We start from the raw sequence: 22,269 nt of genomic DNA, 5'->3' as shown, positions 1-22,269 counted from the left end.
AAACTGCTCTGAAGTGTGAGGGATATGATGCATTGTGGAGGCTTATTGCAGAGGCTGGCACATAACAAGAGCTCCATCAAGGGTAGATATTAGTCTGAGGAATTGGTGATTCGTTAGCACTCAGACTTTCCCCTCAAGCCTGAATCTTTCATGGTCCTTAAGAAAATAACCCCTTGCCTTACAGGTATATGACAGCCTGAGGGAGAAGAAAGATTTCTGGATAGAGTGTTTGGAAACTTTGGGTTCCAACCCTGCTTGCTTTTATTTTTTATTAGTTGTGCAACCTTAGGCAAATCATTCTCATGTTTGGAGATATAGGGTTTATTTTGTCTTCAAACCAACAATACATCTGTCCTGCCCTGCCCTCCTCACTGGGTATAAATAATGATAATAGGCACAGGAAAGTGCCTGGAAGTGGAAAATGATAGGTTTTGTTTTGAACAATATTAATCAGAATAACTAAATGTTCTTCCATTTCAATGGATTCTCATCAAGCAACATTTTTATCTCAAAGTTACATATTGGATGAGGTCATGAAAGCAAGTAGTATATGGAAATATTTTGATAATTTCAGGCTGGAACACCCAGAGAACAAAATAGATAGGTGCTAGGAATAGAAATCAGATTCCTAGAGTTCCGGACAGTTTATCAGAGCCTACAGGGAATTATGGGGTCAAGAATGTTGCCTTTGTCTCTATTTTTGGATTTTTCCATCATTTCATTTAAGATGCTTTGTTAAACTATGGGGAAAGTATATAGATAGATAAAGTGATAAAACATCTAGAATTTTCTGTGGACAGTCCCAATTTTGTGCATCTTTCTTCTTTTTTTCTGAAGGTGATTGCTGCATTTAATAAATATAGTTTAATATTGGTGCTTTTGAAAGAGTTTAATCATTATTATAGGCAACAATAGCTGCCACTTATTGAGCATATTTCTCTTATCAGAAATTGTACTAAGCATGTTTATCATATCTCATTTAATTTTTATAGCAGCTCAAAGAAGTAGAGACTATAACCACTGGGATTTTACAAGTACACAGAGAGGTTGTAGCTCAACTTCATACAGCTGATTGATGCCGCCATGAAAACTGAAGCCTAAGATTTTCCTTAAATAAACAAAGCTATTTTCAGACCACTGTCTCTGCATTTGGAAAAGATGCTAGTGTACTATAGATTTCTGAACATCTGCTTGGTGTGACCAACCCTTAAGACCAAGTTACGAGGACAGGCATAATGGTGCGTAAGTGTAATCCTAGCCCTCAGAAGGCTGAGGCAGGAAGATTGTGAGTATGAAGTGACACTGGGTTACAGAGCAGAAACCCAGTCTCAGACAAACAGAATGAAACAAGAACAAGTGATGAGAGAAGTTACTGTCTGGAGGATACTAGCTTCAGATCTTTAATGAGGATAGTCATTAACGTATCTTTTTTTATTCACCCTTAAGAGCACAAAATTGTCAATTCCTTGATCTTCATAAAATGAATATAGACTCTACATGCTCTCTAATATCTGTTCTTTGCTTTCCTGTTATACCCCACTCAGGTTAATGTACGCAGATAACTGGGTCCATCCAACAATTTAATAATAACATCAAGGACATGGTCTGTAGGCAAAGGGGAATCTGGGAGGAAACTTGGAACTAGATTCTAATTTAATTCCTCCTAATTTCTAATATTCAGCAGCTTAAGCCAAACAAATGAAAGATTGCAAAGTGAGGTTTACTTCCAATTTCTTGTTTTTTTTTTTTTTTGTCTTACATACTATAGTTTAGGTAAATTTAAAAATATGTTAGTAAAAACACACTGAGTTCTCTCAGCTTAGTTAAGAAGGAATGTATATGTATATTTTGGGCAGTGTCACTGACTTCTGTACCTTCTGAAGAAGTTATCTGCTCGGGTTAAGTTACCTTTGTGCATTTCTAATTAATTAAAATGCAAAGAATACGATTTTTGCTTTATTATTCTCTGAAATACATGCTGAGTAAACCCTCAAAAAAGGCATGGGTCTGAGCTTTTCTAACCACATTGTTTTTCATCAGTGGGTTTACTCTTAGTAATATGTAGAACAGATGGAAGGCTGGCCATGAAGTTAAGACAACAGGGGAAAAACAAACCCTACTTCCTGATCATCAGTCTAGCAATTCCAAGACCAAGGTTTCCTTCCTTTGGGCCTGAGGGTGTCTGCACTTAGACAAATGTCATATCTAAGCCCATTGTCCGTTTGCCATATCTGCCATCTTCTGTGAGTTTTCAAGCTCTTGTCATGGGAACAGGTTGTGAATCTGATAGAGTAGAACCAGAATCAGCACATGAAAGGATGGGCAGCGTGGCACTGTGGCACAGGTCGAGGGGAGCTCAGGCACTAGGGCTCATCGTTCACTGTTGAAGCAGCACCACTTTCCTGTGGCCCTGGTAAGAGGTCAGTAACAATGCCTAACAGTTACAGAAGCCATGTGCCAGGAACTGTCCTAGGTACCTTTTACACATCTAAAGCGTGAGGCAATCCTATGAGTTAGGGAAAATTATGACATCCATGATAGGACCCAAGACATTTATTGTAGGGATCCCTTGTCTGATAATCATTTGCAGATTTTTTTTATTAGATGAACTGACTTGACTTGCTAATTACCAGAGAAAATGGCTAGACCTGGTTGGATTGCCTGAGCAGGTTAATACATGCAGAACATAGAAAGTTCCATTAACTCTTTCAGTTTGATTGGGTAGAACTTTACAAATAGGGTGGTTTTTCTGTAGACACAAAAGGATGAGTCCTTCTCACACCCAAATCACTCATCTACAGAGCTGTTAATTTAGCTTTAGAAAATGGCCTGGTCATTCTCCGCATTTGATTTTAGCTTACATCATATTGTTCTCTTTTATTCCTATATGAAAAGGTATAACACACACACACACACACACACACACACACACACACACACACACATCATTATGCAGGGTATTTGAAACAGGGTAAAAAAGGCTTAATGTGATAAATCTTAGACTAGCCTTTAAATTCTTTTAGAATACCACTTGATAAGGTAGAATTACAGATTAGAAGACTCATGAACATGACAAAATATGGGACTGATTCATTTTTTAGAATTCCAAACCTCGAATTTAAGAACTTTCAAAGCCTTTCCAGCTTGACATGTCTAATAAAAAAATCTAATGTTACTATTTAGTACTGTGCAAGGTGAATAAAGTCACTTAATAAAGTTACAGTTTTTTTTGATGAATTATGACAACTTAGTGTTATTGAAAGGAGTCAAAAAATGGCTAGCTTTAGTAAATAGTACTGTCCTGTACCCTTCCATGTTTTGTGCCCAGTGGAAACCAGAAAGTCTTCCTTGAGATTTTCAGCAGGAATATACTTTCCTGAGACCTTCTAGAGAGAGAAGGCAACCCAACTAAGCTTTGGTAGCCTTGGCTCAGCCTTTCATTGGCATAAAGTTTATCTTTGGAAGAACACTGTGCTTTGATTGTGGAAACCTGGAATTTCCACACGTGATACAATGTGAGTTTATTATGGAATAAAATGTCTTATATCAAATCTACTTAGCCAAACGTAACAAGCTTACAAGTGTTTATTGCTCATTCTCCTTGCTCCTTATTGGTATCACTTAATCATGATTTCAGGTATAATACTGACCAGCATTTGTTGGTTTTTTTCTCTGTTATGATGTTTTTGATACTGCTTCATTTTTTGTCTTCACCTCTCCTAACTAATTCTGGTCTCATAGATCATTGTTTTGTGTTCTATGGAATCCTGTTAATACCGATGGGAAATTTATAATCAAAGTGGCATCCAAAGAATCCCTTTCCCTGGAATATCTTCCTTACTTTCCATACATAGGCAAGCCTTACTAGGTTGGAATGAAAAGGAAGATCTGTTTTCACAGGATACTCTTTTTTTCTGACATAAATACCCTTTAGATAATCAAGGCCTGGCTTTCCTCTTGCATGGATAATCAAGAACTGACTGCATTAGCTCTCATATCGCTTCTTGTGTTTGTAGCATTACCTACACAGAGATTTTGAAATAATTTTCTTTCTTTAGTTTTATAGTTGGATATGTGGAGATTAATGTCATTTTGATCTCATCTCCAGAGAATTCATGTCGTTTGCGTGAAATAGTGTAATGGCTACATCCTAAACCTTGAGAGTCCTCAATAATGAATGGCTTTGTATTGGCAAGGTTCAAGAACCATGCAGAGTCTTGAAAAATCTGTCCATTACCTAGAGCCTCTAACTAAAGTTTCTAGCATTCAAATATCTGCGTTGCTTCTTAGTTGGTTGGGCTAGGAAAGTGGTATATTTGGTACAGAGGTTGAATCACAGGCTAACACACAGGAGATCGATAGCTATCTAATACATGATTTGAGAACATATTCTACTCAGAACTGTAAACACATGTCAATATCCTTCATTATGTCTTCAAAGCCTATGCAATTCTACATTCTGTTTTCAGCTAAAGTTCTTTCACTCACTCATTTATTTGCTTAATAGTAACGACCAGCCACTATGTTTTATCTAGCCCTTAACACAGTTCTTGCAGAGATGAATAAGACAGAAACCTCATCTTCAATAGGTTGACAATATTGTTTCGAAGACAAATATGTAAACAAATAATAATCCTGCCATTTTCTGTTTAATACTGTATTAGAGGTATAGGCAAAGAGTAGGAGGGCAGAGAGCAGTAGGCAGAGATACCTACACTAATGGAAACACATATTTGTGCAAGACTTTGGAGGATAAGGTATTTTCCAGAGTTTTGTGTAGATATATATTTGTGTGTGTGTGTGCATGTGTGTGTGTCTGCATGTGCGTGTGAGTGTGTATGTGCGTGTGTGTGTGTATATATATATATGTGTGTGTGTGCATGTGCGTGTGTATGTGTGTGTGTGTGTGTGTGTGTGTGTGTGTGTGTGTGTGTGTGTTGGAGGGAAATTGAGTGAGGGATCTAAATAAAAGAAAGAAAAACACCACACACAAAAAACTGAAAGCTGAAATGAGTATCTTCCATGTGGCATATTGGAGCATTCACAATTATAGAGTACTAGTATAGAGGAGTTTTTGGTAGTGGAATGTGAGGGGTGGTAGGGGAAGGCTCAAAGATGAGGTTTTATGGATGTAAATGCCTCAGTGACCAAGAGCACTTATTCTTTCAGAGGACCCTGTTTGAGTCCTAACACCCACATGGTGACTCATAATCACCCATAACTCCAGTTCTCAGGGATCTGTTACCTCTCTGACCTCCTTAGACACCAGACACAGACATGATACACATACATGCATGCAGCCAAACACTAATACACATAAAATAAATCTAAAAGATTCAGAGATGGGAGTTCTGGAGAAGTACAAGGAGCAGAAGGGTTTACTGGGGAAGAAGAAGTATAGAGAGGGCATCAAGGTAAATGGTTACGAAGAAGTTAAATGTAGAGATCCATCATTGGGAATGGGTCAAAGCCCCTGTAAAAGTCTGCTTAGTGAAGCACTTTGAATCTTTAGAGAAACTGGATATATTCCAGAAACAAAGCTTCTTTACCTTTAATTATAGAATTTTTTTCATATAATTTTTAGTAAGAGATATTTCTTTCCTTCTTAGGAAGCCTAGAGATTGAAAATGACAATGGGACCGTGTTTTAAGATGCCTAAGGGTGCTGGAAGAACAGGCTTTTTGCATGGCAGGAAGGCCACTGTTCAGAAACCCAGCAAACTTTGTCAGGAGAAAACCCATCACAAGTGCCTTATGGTACTCACTGGTGTGGAAATTTACCTGGAAGGATTTTTCAGATTTAATAACACATCTGATTCTATCATCTAGGCATTGTTGCCTTTTCTCCCTGGTCTCAGAGGACATTGATAAGGCTAAAGGTTGATCACTAAGTGATTACCAAAAGGGAAACGTGTGGATGCTCTGAGTAGTGACCAGCTAAAAAGTCAATGTAGATAGTTACCTGCATATTCAACTTCCAATAAGAATATTCATTTGAAAGGCAGTTCTAGTTTCATTATAAACAGAAGTGCTATAGTAGCTCCCAGGATTTTACAGCACTTAGCATTCATGTTAGATTCTATTGATTTACATATTAGGATGTCTTTCTAAACTGTGGGCTTGTTATGAAGAGGCACTCTATTTCAGTCACTTATGTAACCCCAGTAGTGCAGTGACGGACAGTTTTAATTGCAGGATGACAGACTCCCTCCTTCATTTTACAAATGTGGAAAGTGGAGGCTAAAAAGGTCATGTGTCTTGAGTTTGATCACAACTATTTGGTGGCAGAGGTGGACTTAGAACCAGTTCTGGTTTGATGATCTATTCTCTCAGTGCCATTAACTGAACCACTCACCTCTTACAACAGGGGGCTCTTGTTGTGTGGTGACAAAGATTATTAAACTCTTGGCAGACTTCTCTAAGTCCTCTACTTGAAGGGATTCCAAGTTTGGTCTATCAGAACTTGAAAAGAACTCTGACAGAATCTCTAGAATCTCAAGGTCACATTCCTAGGTTGACCATAGCCCATTTTAAAATGCCTGCCTGAGGAACTCCAGGCTGAAAAAAAATGAATTTCTTATTTGTCATATAGCAAAATATAATGCCTATGTATTCCAACATCTAATGGATGGTAAGAGCTTGAGTTCAGTAAGTACCACTTATCAAAACTGCATGAATTTCCCATAGACCAAGTTTTCTGGTTATTTGTGACTTTTCACTTACGTGATTGAGACCCCTACACAGCGGTTCCTATTTACTCACTTTTTCTCTAAAATACCCAGGAACGTTTGGATAAATTGAAGGCGACTTCAGTTTATGCTGAACTCTTTCCTTATTGCAATGGTATGGTACCGCCTAAAAGCTGTTCCGAACTGTGGGGTGTCGGGCTGTGCTTACCTTTGACAGTGGTTAGAGACTCTGATTATGTGAGAGGAGACAAAATGTTCCTGGATAACTTGCATCTATTCCTGAGCTTTCCTTCATACCTCTTAGATGTTTTAAATCTTTGAATATTAGGGGATAGAATGCCAGTGTTCCATGTGACTGTATGCCTATAAGAAGGTAAGCATGGCCTCAAAAAAAATCTGCTATGTGATTTGTGACATCCTCAGTTCAGAAAAGCCTCCAAACATCTCTTCTGCTCTTAATAACTCACTGTAAAGCTGTTATTCACGAAGTTATCTAAACCTTTATTTGGGGGAGGGGAAGCTATTTATATTTTCAGTCTAATCTACCACTTGGTATAATGAGTTCCATATGCTTCTCCCATTTTCTACCTTCTGTGAGAAGCAGAGTTTCCTTTATTTATCCTGAACTCACCTCTATACGCTGTATGTCGGTAAGACATGCCGCGCACAAACGCATGGTTTAGTAGGAAAAATGACCCGACTATTAATTGTTGTCTTTGTTTACAAGCATATTAAAAATTCAAATGAAAGAGAGCCAGAGTAATGCAATTGAAAGCAAACACACTGGCACCTAATTACCCTAAGTAGAAGGATGTAAATCCTTAACTAAACGGAGGCCTGGTAATACAAGAGCATGTGGAAGCAACTAGAGGCCTACTATGAAATCAGTGCCTAGCCAAGTGCTGCCTGCCTGCAGTGAAGTTGAAACACCATCTATGTGTTTCATGCTCAGTATGGACCATGAACATAACCTGTCAAACTCCTTGCTTGACATGATCTTAATTAGCCTCTTTTCTACTGTCGAGAATGCCCGCTGAGGCAGTTAGCACCAGAGAATTCATCAGATCGTTTGTGGAGTCGACAAAGCAGGATAGCCGCCGACACTGGCAACTGAAATGATTGGAATGAATCCAGGAAAACGGGGAAGCAGTCTTGATTTGAATCCCTCTTCTTCCATGAACTAAGGTGCTCCACAGAGAATTTACCGAGCAGACAAACTGTGTTCTGTGTAAATGCCCCACAATGGCCGTGGCAGTTCATAGTCATCCTCCTTACCGCCCCCTCCACCTCCTTCGCAGTTCATATTCTGTCTCTCTTGCTTTTGTACATTATTTTTCAGTTGAGGCATCCTGTGTAGCCATGCTGATACCAAACAATGTTTTTGACTGCAAGACAAGGGGAGAGAGCTCTGTTGATTTTGCTGCAAATTGCACTTTTGCTGGAGCATTAGTTGAGAAAATGGAATTTTGCCAGTATTGCCCTTCCTTTCTTTGTTTACTGCCTATTTTCAACAGCCCTGTAATTGCTTTCCATTTTGTAAAAGGAACAGTGCTCCTTTTTTATTTTTTTAATTATGTGTCTTGTCCTGATCTCTTATGTTGGAGAGCGTTGATGGGAATGTCATGTTGTTTTGGTCCTGGAGGCAAGTTTGGCATTAACAATGGAGGTGGGTCATTGCTAGGTGAAGTAGCTTCATTGTGTGCTTAGAAACATATCTTCTTCCATGGAGCCTTCCCTGATGATTCTAGCCTGCCCATCAGGAACTCTATCTTCTTTGGTCTCCCTTGGGAGTTGAAATCCATACCACAAAATATAGTTCTTGCCTTATGCTATTTCATACTCATTGCTATTTCACGGGCATTACTCTTAACACACTTCTCTTTGCATGGTATGAACTATTCATACTCAAAGATTATTCCATTTTGAACATTACTGTTCACACCAATGCAGGCACAATGAAACTCTCAATTTTATGTTGGTTTCTAGTCAGTCTTTTGAGTTTCTGCATCCAGTCCTTCTACTCAATTCTGCCTTCCCACCATAAACATTTTGTGACAAATAATTCCATGCTGGGAGAGGATACTTTCTTGTACATTACAGAATGTGTAATAGTATTCCTGGCTTCTCCCCACTACTAAAATGTGTCTATGTACTGCCATATGTCCCCTGAGGGGGTAAATTTCATTTCTCGAGGGAAAAGTTTTGAAACTATAATAAACACAAGAGCTAAAATTCATTGAACATGGTATTCTGCTCAGCTGGGTACTAAAGACTTTATATACATTGTCTTCGGTAATTCGCAGTCTGTGCCCTCACTTGAATTGATGTCTACCGGGCTCCAAGAGACAAACCTCAGTGTCAGAGTTGCAGGATGACTACAAAATCTATCTCACTTTCAAGAACCTCCCAGGCTGAAACCCAGTGATTGTAGTAAATCGCAGCTAGCCCCTATTGGTCTAAAGAATATTCATTCATTAATGATTAGATATTCAGCTTATTGGAGGCTAATTCCTCAAGAAACCTGATGAAAGCAATGGAAGGTCAGAGGACACAAACTAAAACCAAAACCTCTGCCAGACATAGACACACTTCCAAACAAATGAAGCTGATGGTGGTGGTGGTGGGAAGAAAGATTTGTTTCTTTTGCTCCACTGATAACATTGGGGCAAGAAGCAATATTTCTAGCTAGTCTATTGAAGGAAAGCTTACCCTAAATCCTGACTAGCTGTCTTGGCAAACAATGCAGTTGGTCACAGGAACGGCAGAGCCAAAGCAGGCAAGTAGTACAGTGTAGACTTCTCCTTCAAAGAGGGAGGAGGGGACTCAGTGCAAACCTTCTGAGAGGAAGCACCATTTCTGCATATGAAGGACAACCCAAGGGAGAAATTTGACATTTTTGTTTAATGTGTCTTTGGAGACGAATGTACCTCTGGTTGTGAAATCAATTCAGCCCCAAATTCACTGCCACCAAGGAGTTAACGATGTATTAAAATTAGTCATGTCGTTTGATGGAAAAATATTCTACTTATGGAAATACCTTTATAGGAAAACTGCCTTTCTGAGTCTGAGCTGGAAATATTACAGTAAACAGGATCTAATCACAGCGAAGCCTTTTTTCAGCTTTGCATGACAGCTGTAAAATATGACAGTATTTATTAATAGTTGCTGCAGTCTAATCTGCAGCGTTGGAGAGCTACAGCAAAAATATGTTAAGCCACTAAGAGAACAATTTCCACAGTAACTAATATTCAGCTTTTGAAAGGATACTTTAATGTCTTGTGATTTTTTTATTCTTCCCCTACAGATAGTCCGACCCCAGGAATGAAGGAGCTACTAAGCTAATAACCTTTGTGGAGAGGAAGTGTTTAAATGATAATTTATTTCAAGAGCTGACAACAAATTGCTCGGCACTTTCTCTTTTTATGCCCCAAAGCAGTCAAGGATGTGCAAATCGAAGTATTAAAAATATGACAGCTTCAGTATTTTCATTTTCAATGAAACCCTCATTATAGACATATGTACAGTCTTTTATTCACAATCCAGTCCAAATATTCATTCACTAATATTATTGTACAGTCTCTCAAGATGCTCTCATAGTTGAAGACTCATCACAATAGATTAAGCAGCCTGTGGAAACTACCAAGTGTCTTAGGTCCTGTCAACCCCAATTTCTGCTGCTCAAACAGGGGAATTTAGTATCTGTCTCTCACAGGATAATGTACTCTCTGGGCCTTCCTAATTTATTCATATATAAAAAAGTAGCTTGAATTTCAATAAAAAATTCTCTTGACTTTACTTTTCCCAGAAGACAAATGGGCATGACTAGAATTGTAGCCATCTTTTACCTTTGTCCATCCTTTCCCTAGTTCTTGAAGTGGTTAAGCAAAAAAACAAGACAAAACAAAAAACCAAGTTTTCTTTTGCTGGCGACACCTACTACACACAGTACCTGGCTGCAAAACTGAGGCAATCTTTGACAGTTACCTTTGACAGTTGCCACAACCATATATCACTCCTTTGCAGTAGGAACATTCAGACTTTTGTCTTCCTGAGGTCTTAGCTACAAAAATGAGTACAGGAATTCTCTTTGTCTTAGATTCAGGCATCATCTCAGCTGTCTATTGGAACTTACATTCTGCCTGCATCCAGAACTTTGTTCTTTCAGTTGTTTCCAGGGCTTGGACTCATCTGTCCTTTAATTTGGGTCTTTTGCCTTCTGTCTACATTGATCCCTGATATTCTGGTGCCATAAGATACAGTATTGAAGCCAACTGGAGATGGGTGCATGCCTTTAATTGCAACACCTGGGAGGCAGTGATAGGTGAGATTGAGGCCAGCCTCGCCTACAGAGTGAGTTCCAGGACAGCCCAAGCTACACAGAGAAACTCTGTTTTAAAAATAAGAAAAAACTAAAATAACAGCAACACAAGATATTTGTATTTATTTGTGAGCACCAGGCTATGAGAAGTAAATTGAGAACTGGATTGCATCTACACAGATACTATTGAAGTAGAGAGGACCTTAATAGCATGACCTTTGAAGAACTGCTACAGGAAGAAAATGAATGAAAACACAACTAGTGTTTTTAAATGTTAAGACAGTGGGAATCAGTATGCCAGCCAGAGGAAGGCACATATTCTGCGGAGTGTAGCAGATCTAGGGTGATATGGGATTTTGTTACTTTGGTATTATATAACTGTAAGAACCATTATTTGAAGGTTTTTTTCTTTGCCTTGGTTCCCTCTGTTCTAGAGATGTATAAAGGTTGCCATAATGAAATGTGATAATCTATAAACTCAAGACCTAGCATTATTAAATACTTAAGAAATGGCATCCACTCTTATTTTAAAAATATGATATACCCCAGCATGAGTGCAAGTCTACCTGAGCTACAAAGTGAATTTAAAGTCAGCCTGGGTAACTTAGTGTGACATTTTCGAAATAAATGTTTTGGAAATATAGGCAAAGACCTAGGTGGTAGAAGCTTTCTTAGCATGCATTCTCCTACACACGTTTGCAGAGTGAGAAAATGTATATAGAGACAAAAACATATGAGAATTACTGATTTGTTTTCACTCCGTGTATGTGTGTGTGTGTGTGTGTGTGTGTATGAAGAGAAAGAGAAAAATCAGAAGAGGAAGAAGAAGAAGAAGAAGAAGAAGAAGAAGAAGAAGAAGAAGAAGAAGAAGAAGAAGAAGAAGAAGAAGAAGAAGAAGAAGATGAGGAGGAGGAGGAGGAGGAGGAGGAACAGAGAGACATGAAAGAGAAAGAAGACAGAGTAAAAGGAAAGATTGTGTGCCTTCTTTTGAAAAATAGCATTATGAAGTTAAGCCATTTGAATAGTCTGAATGACAGCATTCAGAAAGGTGTGAGAAAAGGAAACCCTGGTCATCTCAGGAGAATTCAAATTCAACCAGTCTGAAAGCATTCATAATCTTCTGAGGAAAGTCCTCTTTCTCTTTATCTTAGGAATCTCTTTACTACTTATGACCTCAAGGACCTTCTGGAACTTTCTGGGCATCTTAGCTGTCTGAGAAACTTTATTATTTGCCCAAGGCTCATGCTGTAATGAACGCAAATGTTACCAGTAGGGATGGCAACAGTTGGTTTTAATTTTTTTTCCTGAAGCCATGAAACAAATCAGTTTCCACAGTAGAACTGTCAATTCCTCAGAAGCCAAGCAGAAACTTGGCTACTTTTAAGTCCCGTGAGTGAGCTAGGGTGATCTAATGCTATAGAAAGCTCAATAATTGCATGTTGACCAACAGAATGACTGTTATGGCTTCCCCAGTTCCTGCCACAGTCTTTCAAATAAGATAGCAATGTCCCTTAAAAGGTTTCTGTCTTTCAGAGAGTTTCTTGGGAACTGAGTAGGGAGAGTCAGATTCAGAATGGGAGACAGCAGGAGTTTATTGAATGCTGGGAAGGATTGGCACTAGTTGTCCCAAAAGGCACCCAGACTCTTATCTCATTATCTAAGCCTACAGTCACAGCTGGGTCAGATTCTTTCATCCCCATGGGTTCTGCCCATTGAAGCTAAGAAGAGGCATTGTGTACTCTTGCTTTCAGTTCTCAGGTGTGTCACTATCGTGGAGGAGGTTGCTACTATTTAGAATGCTTGCACCCAAAAGCATGTGTAATAACTGGAAGAAGTGGCCATATTCTTGGAATGGTTTTAGAATCTTCTGTATAGGAATCCAAACTGGATTCCTGGTACCTGAGAGCTTGGGATTAATGCTGACTTGTAGAAGTAGAGAACAGAATAGTGGTTACCAGATATAGAGGGAAAACAGTTGAATAAGGATTGGTTAATAGGTACACAATTACAATTAGAAAGGAGGAATAGGTTTGGGTGTTCTGCTGCCCAGAGACATGAGTAGAGTTAACAATATTCTGTGTGTTTCAAAAATAACCAAAGGGACTTTTGTGAGTGTGTTTGCTCTAAAGAAACGACAAATAGATGAGGTGACCCATATGCTAATTACCTCAATTTTGATCACTATGCAATGTATACATGTATCAAAATATCACATTGTCTCTCATAAATATGCATAACTAGTGTGTGCCAATTAAAGGGATAATAATAAAGAGAAAAACATTTTTGGATTAAGGTTCTGTTTCTACAGAAGTTCTTTCCTGAATAGAAATTTCTTTTCTCCTGAATACACTAAGTCATTAGGAACCATATCAATTGGCATGAATAAATTGGCAAGCTGAGGTGTTGTCATTAGCAGAGAAAGACTATAAATCAGGGGGAACAAAATGCAGGACACAAAGATTCATAAAGGTGTGGAGGAAGGATAGGCAGAGATGTAGTTTTGCTCCTAGCAGGGAGGGCAGGCCTAGAGATGTACGGTGAGGAGCACTAGGTAAACAAGAAACAGGGAAGTTAATAAAAGGAAAGATTATAGAGAGGGTAGGTGACGTACTTAGTCAGCCTCACAATTTCCCTAAGAACTGATCTTTTATGTAGATAGAACCAAATGCATATTTTCTAACTTGGTGTTAATGAAGCAAGGTGACATTTTTATTAAGTGAAGCAGTGACTTGCAAATCCTGAATCAGACCTTCCTCTGCAGACAGAAATCAGAGCAGAGCCAGGGTATCCCTCAAATTCATTCAGTGTTTGATAACACCAGAGAAAAATGGCCATGTTTGCACAACATATCTTTTAAATGACCTCCAAAGTTTAACCCATTCTTTGGCTTCTTCTTCATTCCTGGACCTAACTAGAGCAGTTCCAACACTGTATAGTTAGCTTATTTGAACATAACGAGGGATCCCTCTCTCTCCCTCTTTGTCTTCCACATCTAGTGTAATTTAAACTATTATAAAATTATATTTGGTGCTATAATATCTCCCCATCATTTTAATGCTGATGCAATAGATGATCATTGAAGAAAAAAGAAATAGAACAGATATGTTGCTGAGTTATTTCAAGAACTGATTATTATCTCATTGGAGATACGAGGTTAAGGTAGTTTATATCAGACCAACTGAAGTAACAGTGCAGAAACCATTATGTTAAATGTTAAGTGAATGGTGTGGACAGAGGGGATTCTCTGGGTAGTCAGAGGAAGGCAAGATTTCTCCTCCTCCAAACTGGTTCAGTAAATAGCATCGCCATTTTTACTCCTTAATACTTTTCTCTATTTCTAGCTTTGCTCAAGTTGTCATCATTCTGACCTGCATAACTACAATGGCTGTTTTCCCACTGATTTTCCTTAGTTCACCACTCTATTTGCTATAAAAGCTTACATTAATTTGTTTGACCCCTCTGCTTAGAATCGTGCAATACCTTTCCCCTGAAGAATCCACTCTCTTTACAGTGGTTCCTGGTCATACTCCATGACTAAAATACGACTCTCCTTTATCTCTGCAGTCTTTATCCAACCAGCCTCCTTTCTTCTCACTAATTTTGACCCACATTGGTCTTCTATTAATTTCTGCAGGTTCTATGCACTGACTGTTTCCACATTAGGCTGTGTCTTTCACTTTGTTAGTTACCAGATTATAATGCCATTTCTCATTAAGGCTATCCATGAACACCCTTTGCAAATTAGATCCAAGCATTATAATCTTTGTTTCTTTCATAGAACACTATGTAAATGTACAACAATTATTTATTATTTACTTGATTCTTTTCTGTCTCTTTTAGAAAAAGTTTTATAACAGTAGGAACCATATGTGTCTTATTTACTATTGGAAGCTTAGCAACTATTAAATGAATAAGGAGGGAGGTAGAGTTTGCTATGGGGTTAAAAAAATTGAAACAAGTTTCATTATCAAGATATAGGAGAGTGTTTTAGGAAGTAGTAGAATAAGTGAAGTTGATAAAGCAGAGGCATGGATGTGGCACATTTTGAAAATAGTGACAAATAGGAATCACCTACAGGAGATGAATCTTAGGAGGTTGCATAGGGAGAACTTGACAGTTAATGGGCTGAGGCATAAGCATACTGAATCTTGAAGAATAGACTGCATTTTCTCTCATGTGGGTAATAGAAAGTTATTAAAATTTTGGAGTAGTTCTTGGTACAACATTTTGAAAATACTTTCCAAAGTGGACATTAATGTTCACGTTTATGTAATATATTTCTCGAAAACATAATAAATTAGTCCCACCTGATAAATAGCTAAAGAGGAAATAAACATGAAAATAAACATTCAATCAGAAATGTTTCTTTTGGATGTCAGATCATAGAATTGCTATTTAATGAGATGGTTTAAGGATTAAAGGAGGGATAAGAAGCAGACTTAGATGGTGTCAGCTTTCTTTTTCACAGTAGAGGTCTAATGAGCAGAGATTGCTTATAGGTGAGGATGAGCGAATGCATGCATTGGGTATTCTTTGAAATGAATGTAGTTATGGTATTGAGAGAACTGATCTTTAATTTAAAAAAAGCTTCAGGAGAGAAACTGATGATTTTCAGCCTTTACTTATGAAAACCACAGTGCTCCAAATTGCATTACATGCAATATATGGAAATTAACTAATTCACTCTCAGTGTTTTGAATGGAAGGAAATGCATTAAAATAGAGTACATCATGAATTAGACATTTTTAAACAATGTTTAAATAACGTTGTTACCCTAGGGAATCAAGACTCTGTTTGAACACACAGAGCTTTGTACTCTGTCCTTTGTCTCTATTCTTTTTAAAAACATATAACAATTTTTGGTTTTGAATCTATAATATAGTTACATCATTTTCATCCTTTCTTTCCCTACAGCCCCTCATGCACCCTTACTCATTGCTATCTCTCAAATTCATGCTCTCTCTTTTGAAACTGCTGTCACACATATAAAAATATTTCCAAATATATAAATATAACCTGCTCAGTCCGTGTAATGTTATTTGTATGTATATGATCTCAGGACTGACTACTTGGTAGGTCTTTGTTTAGAGTTGAGGCCTCATGATGTTCCTGTTTTCTCTTCCTCAAGAAATCCTGCTGTAGAGGTTCATTTACTCTAAGGAGTTGTCTCTGAAAACTCAGCTTTTCTTGAATGCTACCTTTTTACAATATTTAAAGCAATCAGAATCTAGTATAGCATGAATTGTCACATAAATGATCTCTTTTGCTCACACCTATTGCAACTTTATTTTATATAATTCTGTCTTAGAGGTAGAATATACTATTAAAGATAGATAGTAGTTTGCAAAATCATTAGATTGACTCATTGATAATATCTAAGTTACAATTATTTCCAAGATATAAAGTTTATTGTATCTGGCATATTGTCAAAAGAAATCACAGAACCATAAAATTTTATATATATAAAAAGGGACATGCCTTAGGTGAGGAGACCAAGTTCAAGAGAGTACCAGAGACTTGGTCAAGATCAGAAAGCTAGTTAGTATCAGATCTTGGGTTAGAGCTCTCAGATCCTGATTAATGAGTTTCAACCCCTCTTTGCTGGTATGTATCCGAGGCAAAGGCAGGCTTGTGTGTTCCATGATAAGATCTGGTGCTGCTGCTAGATCAGAGGAATGTGAATAATGCTTCTGTTTCTCAGGAGCAAGCTAACATTTCAAATTATGTTGATGAGAAAGAGCTTTTCTTTAGCTACCCCAGGGACCAGGAAGAAAGACCTTTCATTTGTTTCTTCCGCCTCTGAATCTGAAGTGGTAGACTCAGAGAGAACCATCCATATTTAGTCTATAGGCAAATAACTTATATCAGAACACTGATGGAACATCATCATAATAAGGGCCCTCAGTTTCATTTTGGAAAACAACAGAAACAACTGGATTTGGTGGAGGGTACATTTAGTTGTATTGTTATGTGTATGTTTCAACATATTAATTAGTATATCTTGAAAGGACAATCATCACAATCTCGCAAGATTCATTTTCTAACACCTTCCAGATTGGGCTTCCATATCTTATGTGGCACAGAAGATCACACATATGCACACATAGTAGTACATGAAAGTTTGTAGTTTTTAGATCAAAAACATTATTTGATAGTATTCTACACTTTATTTATTTTACATCAAATAAAGTTCTTCTTGATGAGTTCTCTTACAAAAATTATGTCCACGGTGTATCCCAAATCACATTTTAACAAGGAATTTTGTATATGACTGGGAAAATTTGGTTCTAAGATTACAATTGATTTCTCATGTTTGATTTATTTTGAATACTGAAAATAAATTTAAAAGGGAATTAAACTGTATCTACTGGAAGAAAGGGATGCACTGTGATGACATATAAAAATCATTTTCACATGAATACCCATAGAGCAAACTAGATGCATCTTCTTACCTCGTTCTGTGTCATAGAGGTATACAAACTTCTCCCACTTGTAGTAGCCCAGCAGACTCAGAATGGCCCCCTTCAAGGCTGGGCGCATCTGAATGACAAACTGCACATCTGCATCAGTGGGGAAGCTCGGTGTGACAAACGATGTGTGTAGGGCCCCACAGAAGGAGGTCAGAGTGTTCATTGACATCTGGTCATAGAATCCAAAGATAGCATACACCCCTCTGGAGAACTGGGAGCAGACTGCGAGGAGAAAGAGAGAAACACATTTCAATAGGTCAGCTGTCCCCTGCGGCAGCTTGTAAGGTTAGAAAGCCAATGCACAATTAATCTCTAAATTACCCATGTCAAAAAGCAAGCAGGCAAACAAACAAACAAACAGCAAACCAAAAGTAAGAAGCCAAGACTCTAGAGAAATATATAGAACCCTCTAAAAGTCCAGTTGCCCCGCAGGAAAATAATTAAGAAAGAGAAATGTTTATTGGTGATAATTACATATTATTTGTGTCTACAGTGGCCAAGAAACTCAGAAAGAAAAGAGGTGGCCATTGTCTTAACAAGTCTCCCTGCTCACCTCCATGGCACTTCAGGCTCTTATCTTCCCACAATGGTTGCCCAATGACCCCTTAGTGTGGTGATACAACTATCAAGGCACACTTATCTTTCTCGCCTTCATTTCTTTTCTTTCTAGGTCAATACAGTGGATACAGTTTGAGTCAGACTAACCACTAATGTGTCTGCCTGGAAATGTGTTATTCTTGCTGTTATATAGAGCTACAACCATGGTTGTATTATGACAAAGACCCTTCACATAGAGTACTAATTTAGAGGATTTCAGATTGTGGACAGGCTGTGGGAATGATTGACCTTTCAGAGGCTATTGAACCACAGGAGACAGTTGGCTGCTTGGTCTGCCCAGGCATAATTGGCCAAGTTCTACTTTGATCCTATTCCATTTATCTGGTGGACTCATTAGCCTAAATAGAAAAAATTCTTTGCCCCCTCATTGTTGTTAGTTTTCCTTCATTTCAAAGTGGGCCATGCCATTGCCTCTTCTCACTTCTAGCCCAGAGGAGCTTAAAAAATTGAACCAATTTCAATATTAGCTTCAGTAGAACATAATTAGCAAAGCAAATCAGCTACAACAACACTGTGTGGTGCATTCCCAAACGAAGTGGAAATGATCTTTCGATTATCTGCACCACTGCTCCCTTCCATTCATGCGAAGCAGACATAACAGGCATAATGCAATGTGATTTAAGAGGTCCTGCCTGGTCTCCCTTATCTGCTATGAAACCATAGATTTCTGTGTTAGGCTCATTTCTTTCGTTTTATGGCGTTAGAAAAGACTGTGGCTTGGGAGAAGGATTAAGTAGAATCATTAAAGCCATTATTATGGTGAAACAAATTAATATGTCCAATTAGTTGTTGAGATGAGTGGAAAAGCAGAAGGATAAGTGGTTATGGGAATGAGTGGGTCAGAGAAGAGAATGATGATGTCTGAGATCCTCCCTGAGAGGAGAAATAGTAAAGGCATTCAGCAACATAATGAAAGAAAGCATTGAAAGTAGAAGGTTCTTGATATCTGTGGTATCTTGCTTTCCACACATGCTGTTTAAATCTATGTTGGTTAGGGTCACTCACTGAGTAAACTAACTTGTCATTAGGTTGAGGAAGACATCTCAAAGATTACCGTTTACTCCTTCATCTCTAGCACCATCTCCAGCATAGTAGATCACCTCCTTTGATTAGAGGAATTCTAAATGGTCTCAAGACACATGGACAGGAAAGTCCTTTATATTAATTAAAGAATGGCAGCTAGTAGCTTGATTGGAGGTACTAGAAAATGAGAGCCAAAGGGAGTACTTGGAACCAAAAATATCTTTGATTATCTGCAGGGAAATACTAAGGTTATCATGAAAGGAAATGCTAAGGAAAATTCCATTCTAAATTTAATCATGTAAATGGAGGGCTTGTGATATCAGGTCAAATAATGACCAATAATAATACTTATAGTCATACTAATGATAAAAAAGTACACAGCAGTACCAGTAATAGTTATTTAAAATAGGAATAATCAATGAGTGATAAATAATACTTATTTAGGGACTGTATTTACTACTACAACTATAATCTCATTTAATTTCTCCATGGACCTTTTGAAGTATTGATTCTTTTACTATTCAGTTGCTAATTTAAAGATCAAAAATGTTTCAGCTACTAAGTAGAGAAATGAGCACTCTGAAACCTAAAGTCCTTACAGTCCAAATCCAACAGTATCGTTAAATAAATATTCACGTGTATGAGATAGAGTTTTCATATTTAGTAAATAAAGATAGATTTCCAATTAAATTTTCATTTAATATACATAATAAATTAATTTTAGTACAAATATGCTTCAAATTCATAAAGTAAAGCTTGCTTGTAATTTATCTGAAATTTAAATTCAACTAATTGAAGATCTTTATTTTACTTATAATTCAAGAATGAAGATGTCCCTATGAAGGGCTATGGATCTAAAAGGCTTGAACAAGCAATCATGATCCTTCAAACAAAATGATTCAGAGGAAAACTGACAGTGGTCAGCTCCATACCAACTAGAAAACATGAAAAGGAAGACCCCAGGGGCTCTACATAAAACAGGCTTTGGAAGAGATGCAACATGTTTTTAGCATAGAGAACCCCATTCCGACTAGTTTGTTTTTGGCAAAAAAAAAAATGAAAGGAAATTATAGTGATGAGATTCTGGTTAATAGAAAAATAAGTGCTATTTTCCTCTTATATCTATTATTTTGAGACTAAGGAGTCATTTATGAAGCTTTTATACTTCATTGAACTTGCTTATTTATTTAGAGTATAATAAATATCCAGAAACTCATCACTCAATCCAAGAAGTGTAACATAGCTAATGACTTTTTAGCTGTATGTGTCTCTTCTCTTTGGCTTGTTTTGACAAACTTTTCCCAAGTCCTAAAAACAGACACGTGATGGTGGCTATCAGCAAGTGTTAAGAGAACCTCAGTAAATGTTCTACTGTCTTCATGTAATGCAAAGGCCTAGGAAATACTGACACTTGTAGAGGGTTTCCTTTGTTCCACCCACTGCAATAAGTGCAGATAACACAAATACAAGGCTCAAAGAAACTGAGGTCAGTGAGGAGAGCTGGCACAAGAGGACAATTGTAGTATCTTCTGAAAGAAACTGGAACACAGGGTACCTTGGTGGAGCCTCTCATAAGAGATTCTTCTAATCTTCTGTGGCTACAAAGTGTACAACTAAAATGGAACACTGAACTTACCCACAGAATAATCTCCGTTCTACACACACACACATACACACACACAGTATATGTGTATACATGCCAATATTAATATTACTGTATTTAATTATGTGTAATATAGAACATCAATATTGAAAAGAAAGGTTATGAATTTATGAGTTAGGGGAAGTAGAGGAGTTAGAAGGGGAGAGAGAGGTAGATATGATGCAAATACTGTACTCATGTATAAAATTCTCAACAGTTAAATTGAACAGAAAGTATGTTTTTAGATTACTAGAGTGAAGTGGAAGGAATCTAATGAGATCTTTCCTTATTTACAGCGTTTTCAAGCATAGTTATTGATGTTGGAAACGTTTGAAATAAAAATTTTTAGATAGAGTCTCACTATGTATCCCTGACTGTCCTAGGACTTGCTATGTAGAATGCGTTAGCATCAAACTCACATAGATCTGTCTACCTCTGACTCCCTAGAGCTGGTATTAAAGACATGTCATCAACCCTGCTTGAAATGAAATTTTATGTGCGAAAGTCCAATATCTATATAGAAAGATAAATATATAAAAGAGACAAAATGGAGCTTATGTGTTTGAAGAGATTTCCACTGGTCTTACATTCCTTACCATAAAGAAACTGTGATATAAAAAGTGTCTTCTTTAAGGTTGCACAATGAATTATGAATCAGGCTCTTAGAAATGCTTTACCAGCATGTCTTCAGCATCCCTATTCTGGAGTTATCTAGGGTACTGTGGATTAGGATTTGCCTATCATAAAAGTAATTTACCTTCAATTCTTAACTCTTAGTCATCAACATGTCAGCTACCTTTCTCAGCCCCTTCCAGTCCCCAGAACCAACAAGAACCAGTGGCAGGTTGGTGACACTTTTGGTACTTGAGATTTTTTGTGGGATGTCTGTTTGCTGAATCCTTAGTGAACTATACCTACTTCTTCCACATCCTAGAATACTGTCCTTGGTAAAATACCGATGGAAGAGAAATTTATGTAATTTAAATGTTATATAATTTATATGTATTATGTAATGTTATAAAAGTATAAGGAAGGAGATAAGGGCCCCATATTTTAAGACAGGCAAATATTGATTCCAATCAGCTGCATGACTTAATGTTGATTAGTTAATATCTGTGATCCTTAGATAGGAACTCTGTGATATATGTAGGTTTCAGAATTAGACTCTTGTGATGATTAGTATTGATTGCCATCTTGACAAGATCTAGAAATCACCCAGGAGTCAAACCTGTGGACATCAGAGAGTTGCTAGGTTGTTTAATTGAGATGGAAAGAACCATCCTAAACATGAGCGGCACCTTTCCATGGGTTGGTTTCCTGAACTGAATAAAAAGGACAAACCAAAACGAGCCCTAGCATTCATCTCTCTCTGTTTCCTGACACGGGTACAATGTGACCAGCCATCTGATGCTCCAGGATCCCATGAATTCCCTATCGTGTTTGACTTACCCTTGAACTGGGAGTCAAAATAAACTCTTCCGTAAGTTGTTCTTGTCAGAACTTTTGGGTT

The 22,269-nt window shown here is 37.6% G+C and overlaps 1 protein-coding gene across 3 annotated transcripts in view; it reads right to left on the bottom strand.

Annotated features, from left to right (window-relative positions):
• The window catches only part of Gria3 (glutamate ionotropic receptor AMPA type subunit 3), a 275,928-nt gene that overhangs the window by 179,288 nt on the left and 74,371 nt on the right, over positions 1-22,269 (bottom strand). For all 3 annotated transcript variants that reach the window (XM_048439291.3, XM_048439292.3, XM_048439290.3), the window contains exon 3: positions 17,459-17,698. In XM_048439291.3, coding sequence (XP_048295248.1) covers positions 17,459-17,698 — 240 coding nt within the window. The remainder of the gene's footprint in view (positions 1-17,458; positions 17,699-22,269) is intronic.

This window comes from Myodes glareolus, chromosome X (assembly GCF_982192425.1).
Source record: "Myodes glareolus chromosome X, mMyoGla1.1, whole genome shotgun sequence".
Taxonomy (NCBI): domain Eukaryota; kingdom Metazoa; phylum Chordata; class Mammalia; order Rodentia; family Cricetidae; genus Myodes; species Myodes glareolus.
This window is presented reverse-complemented; position numbering and strand designations above follow the sequence as displayed.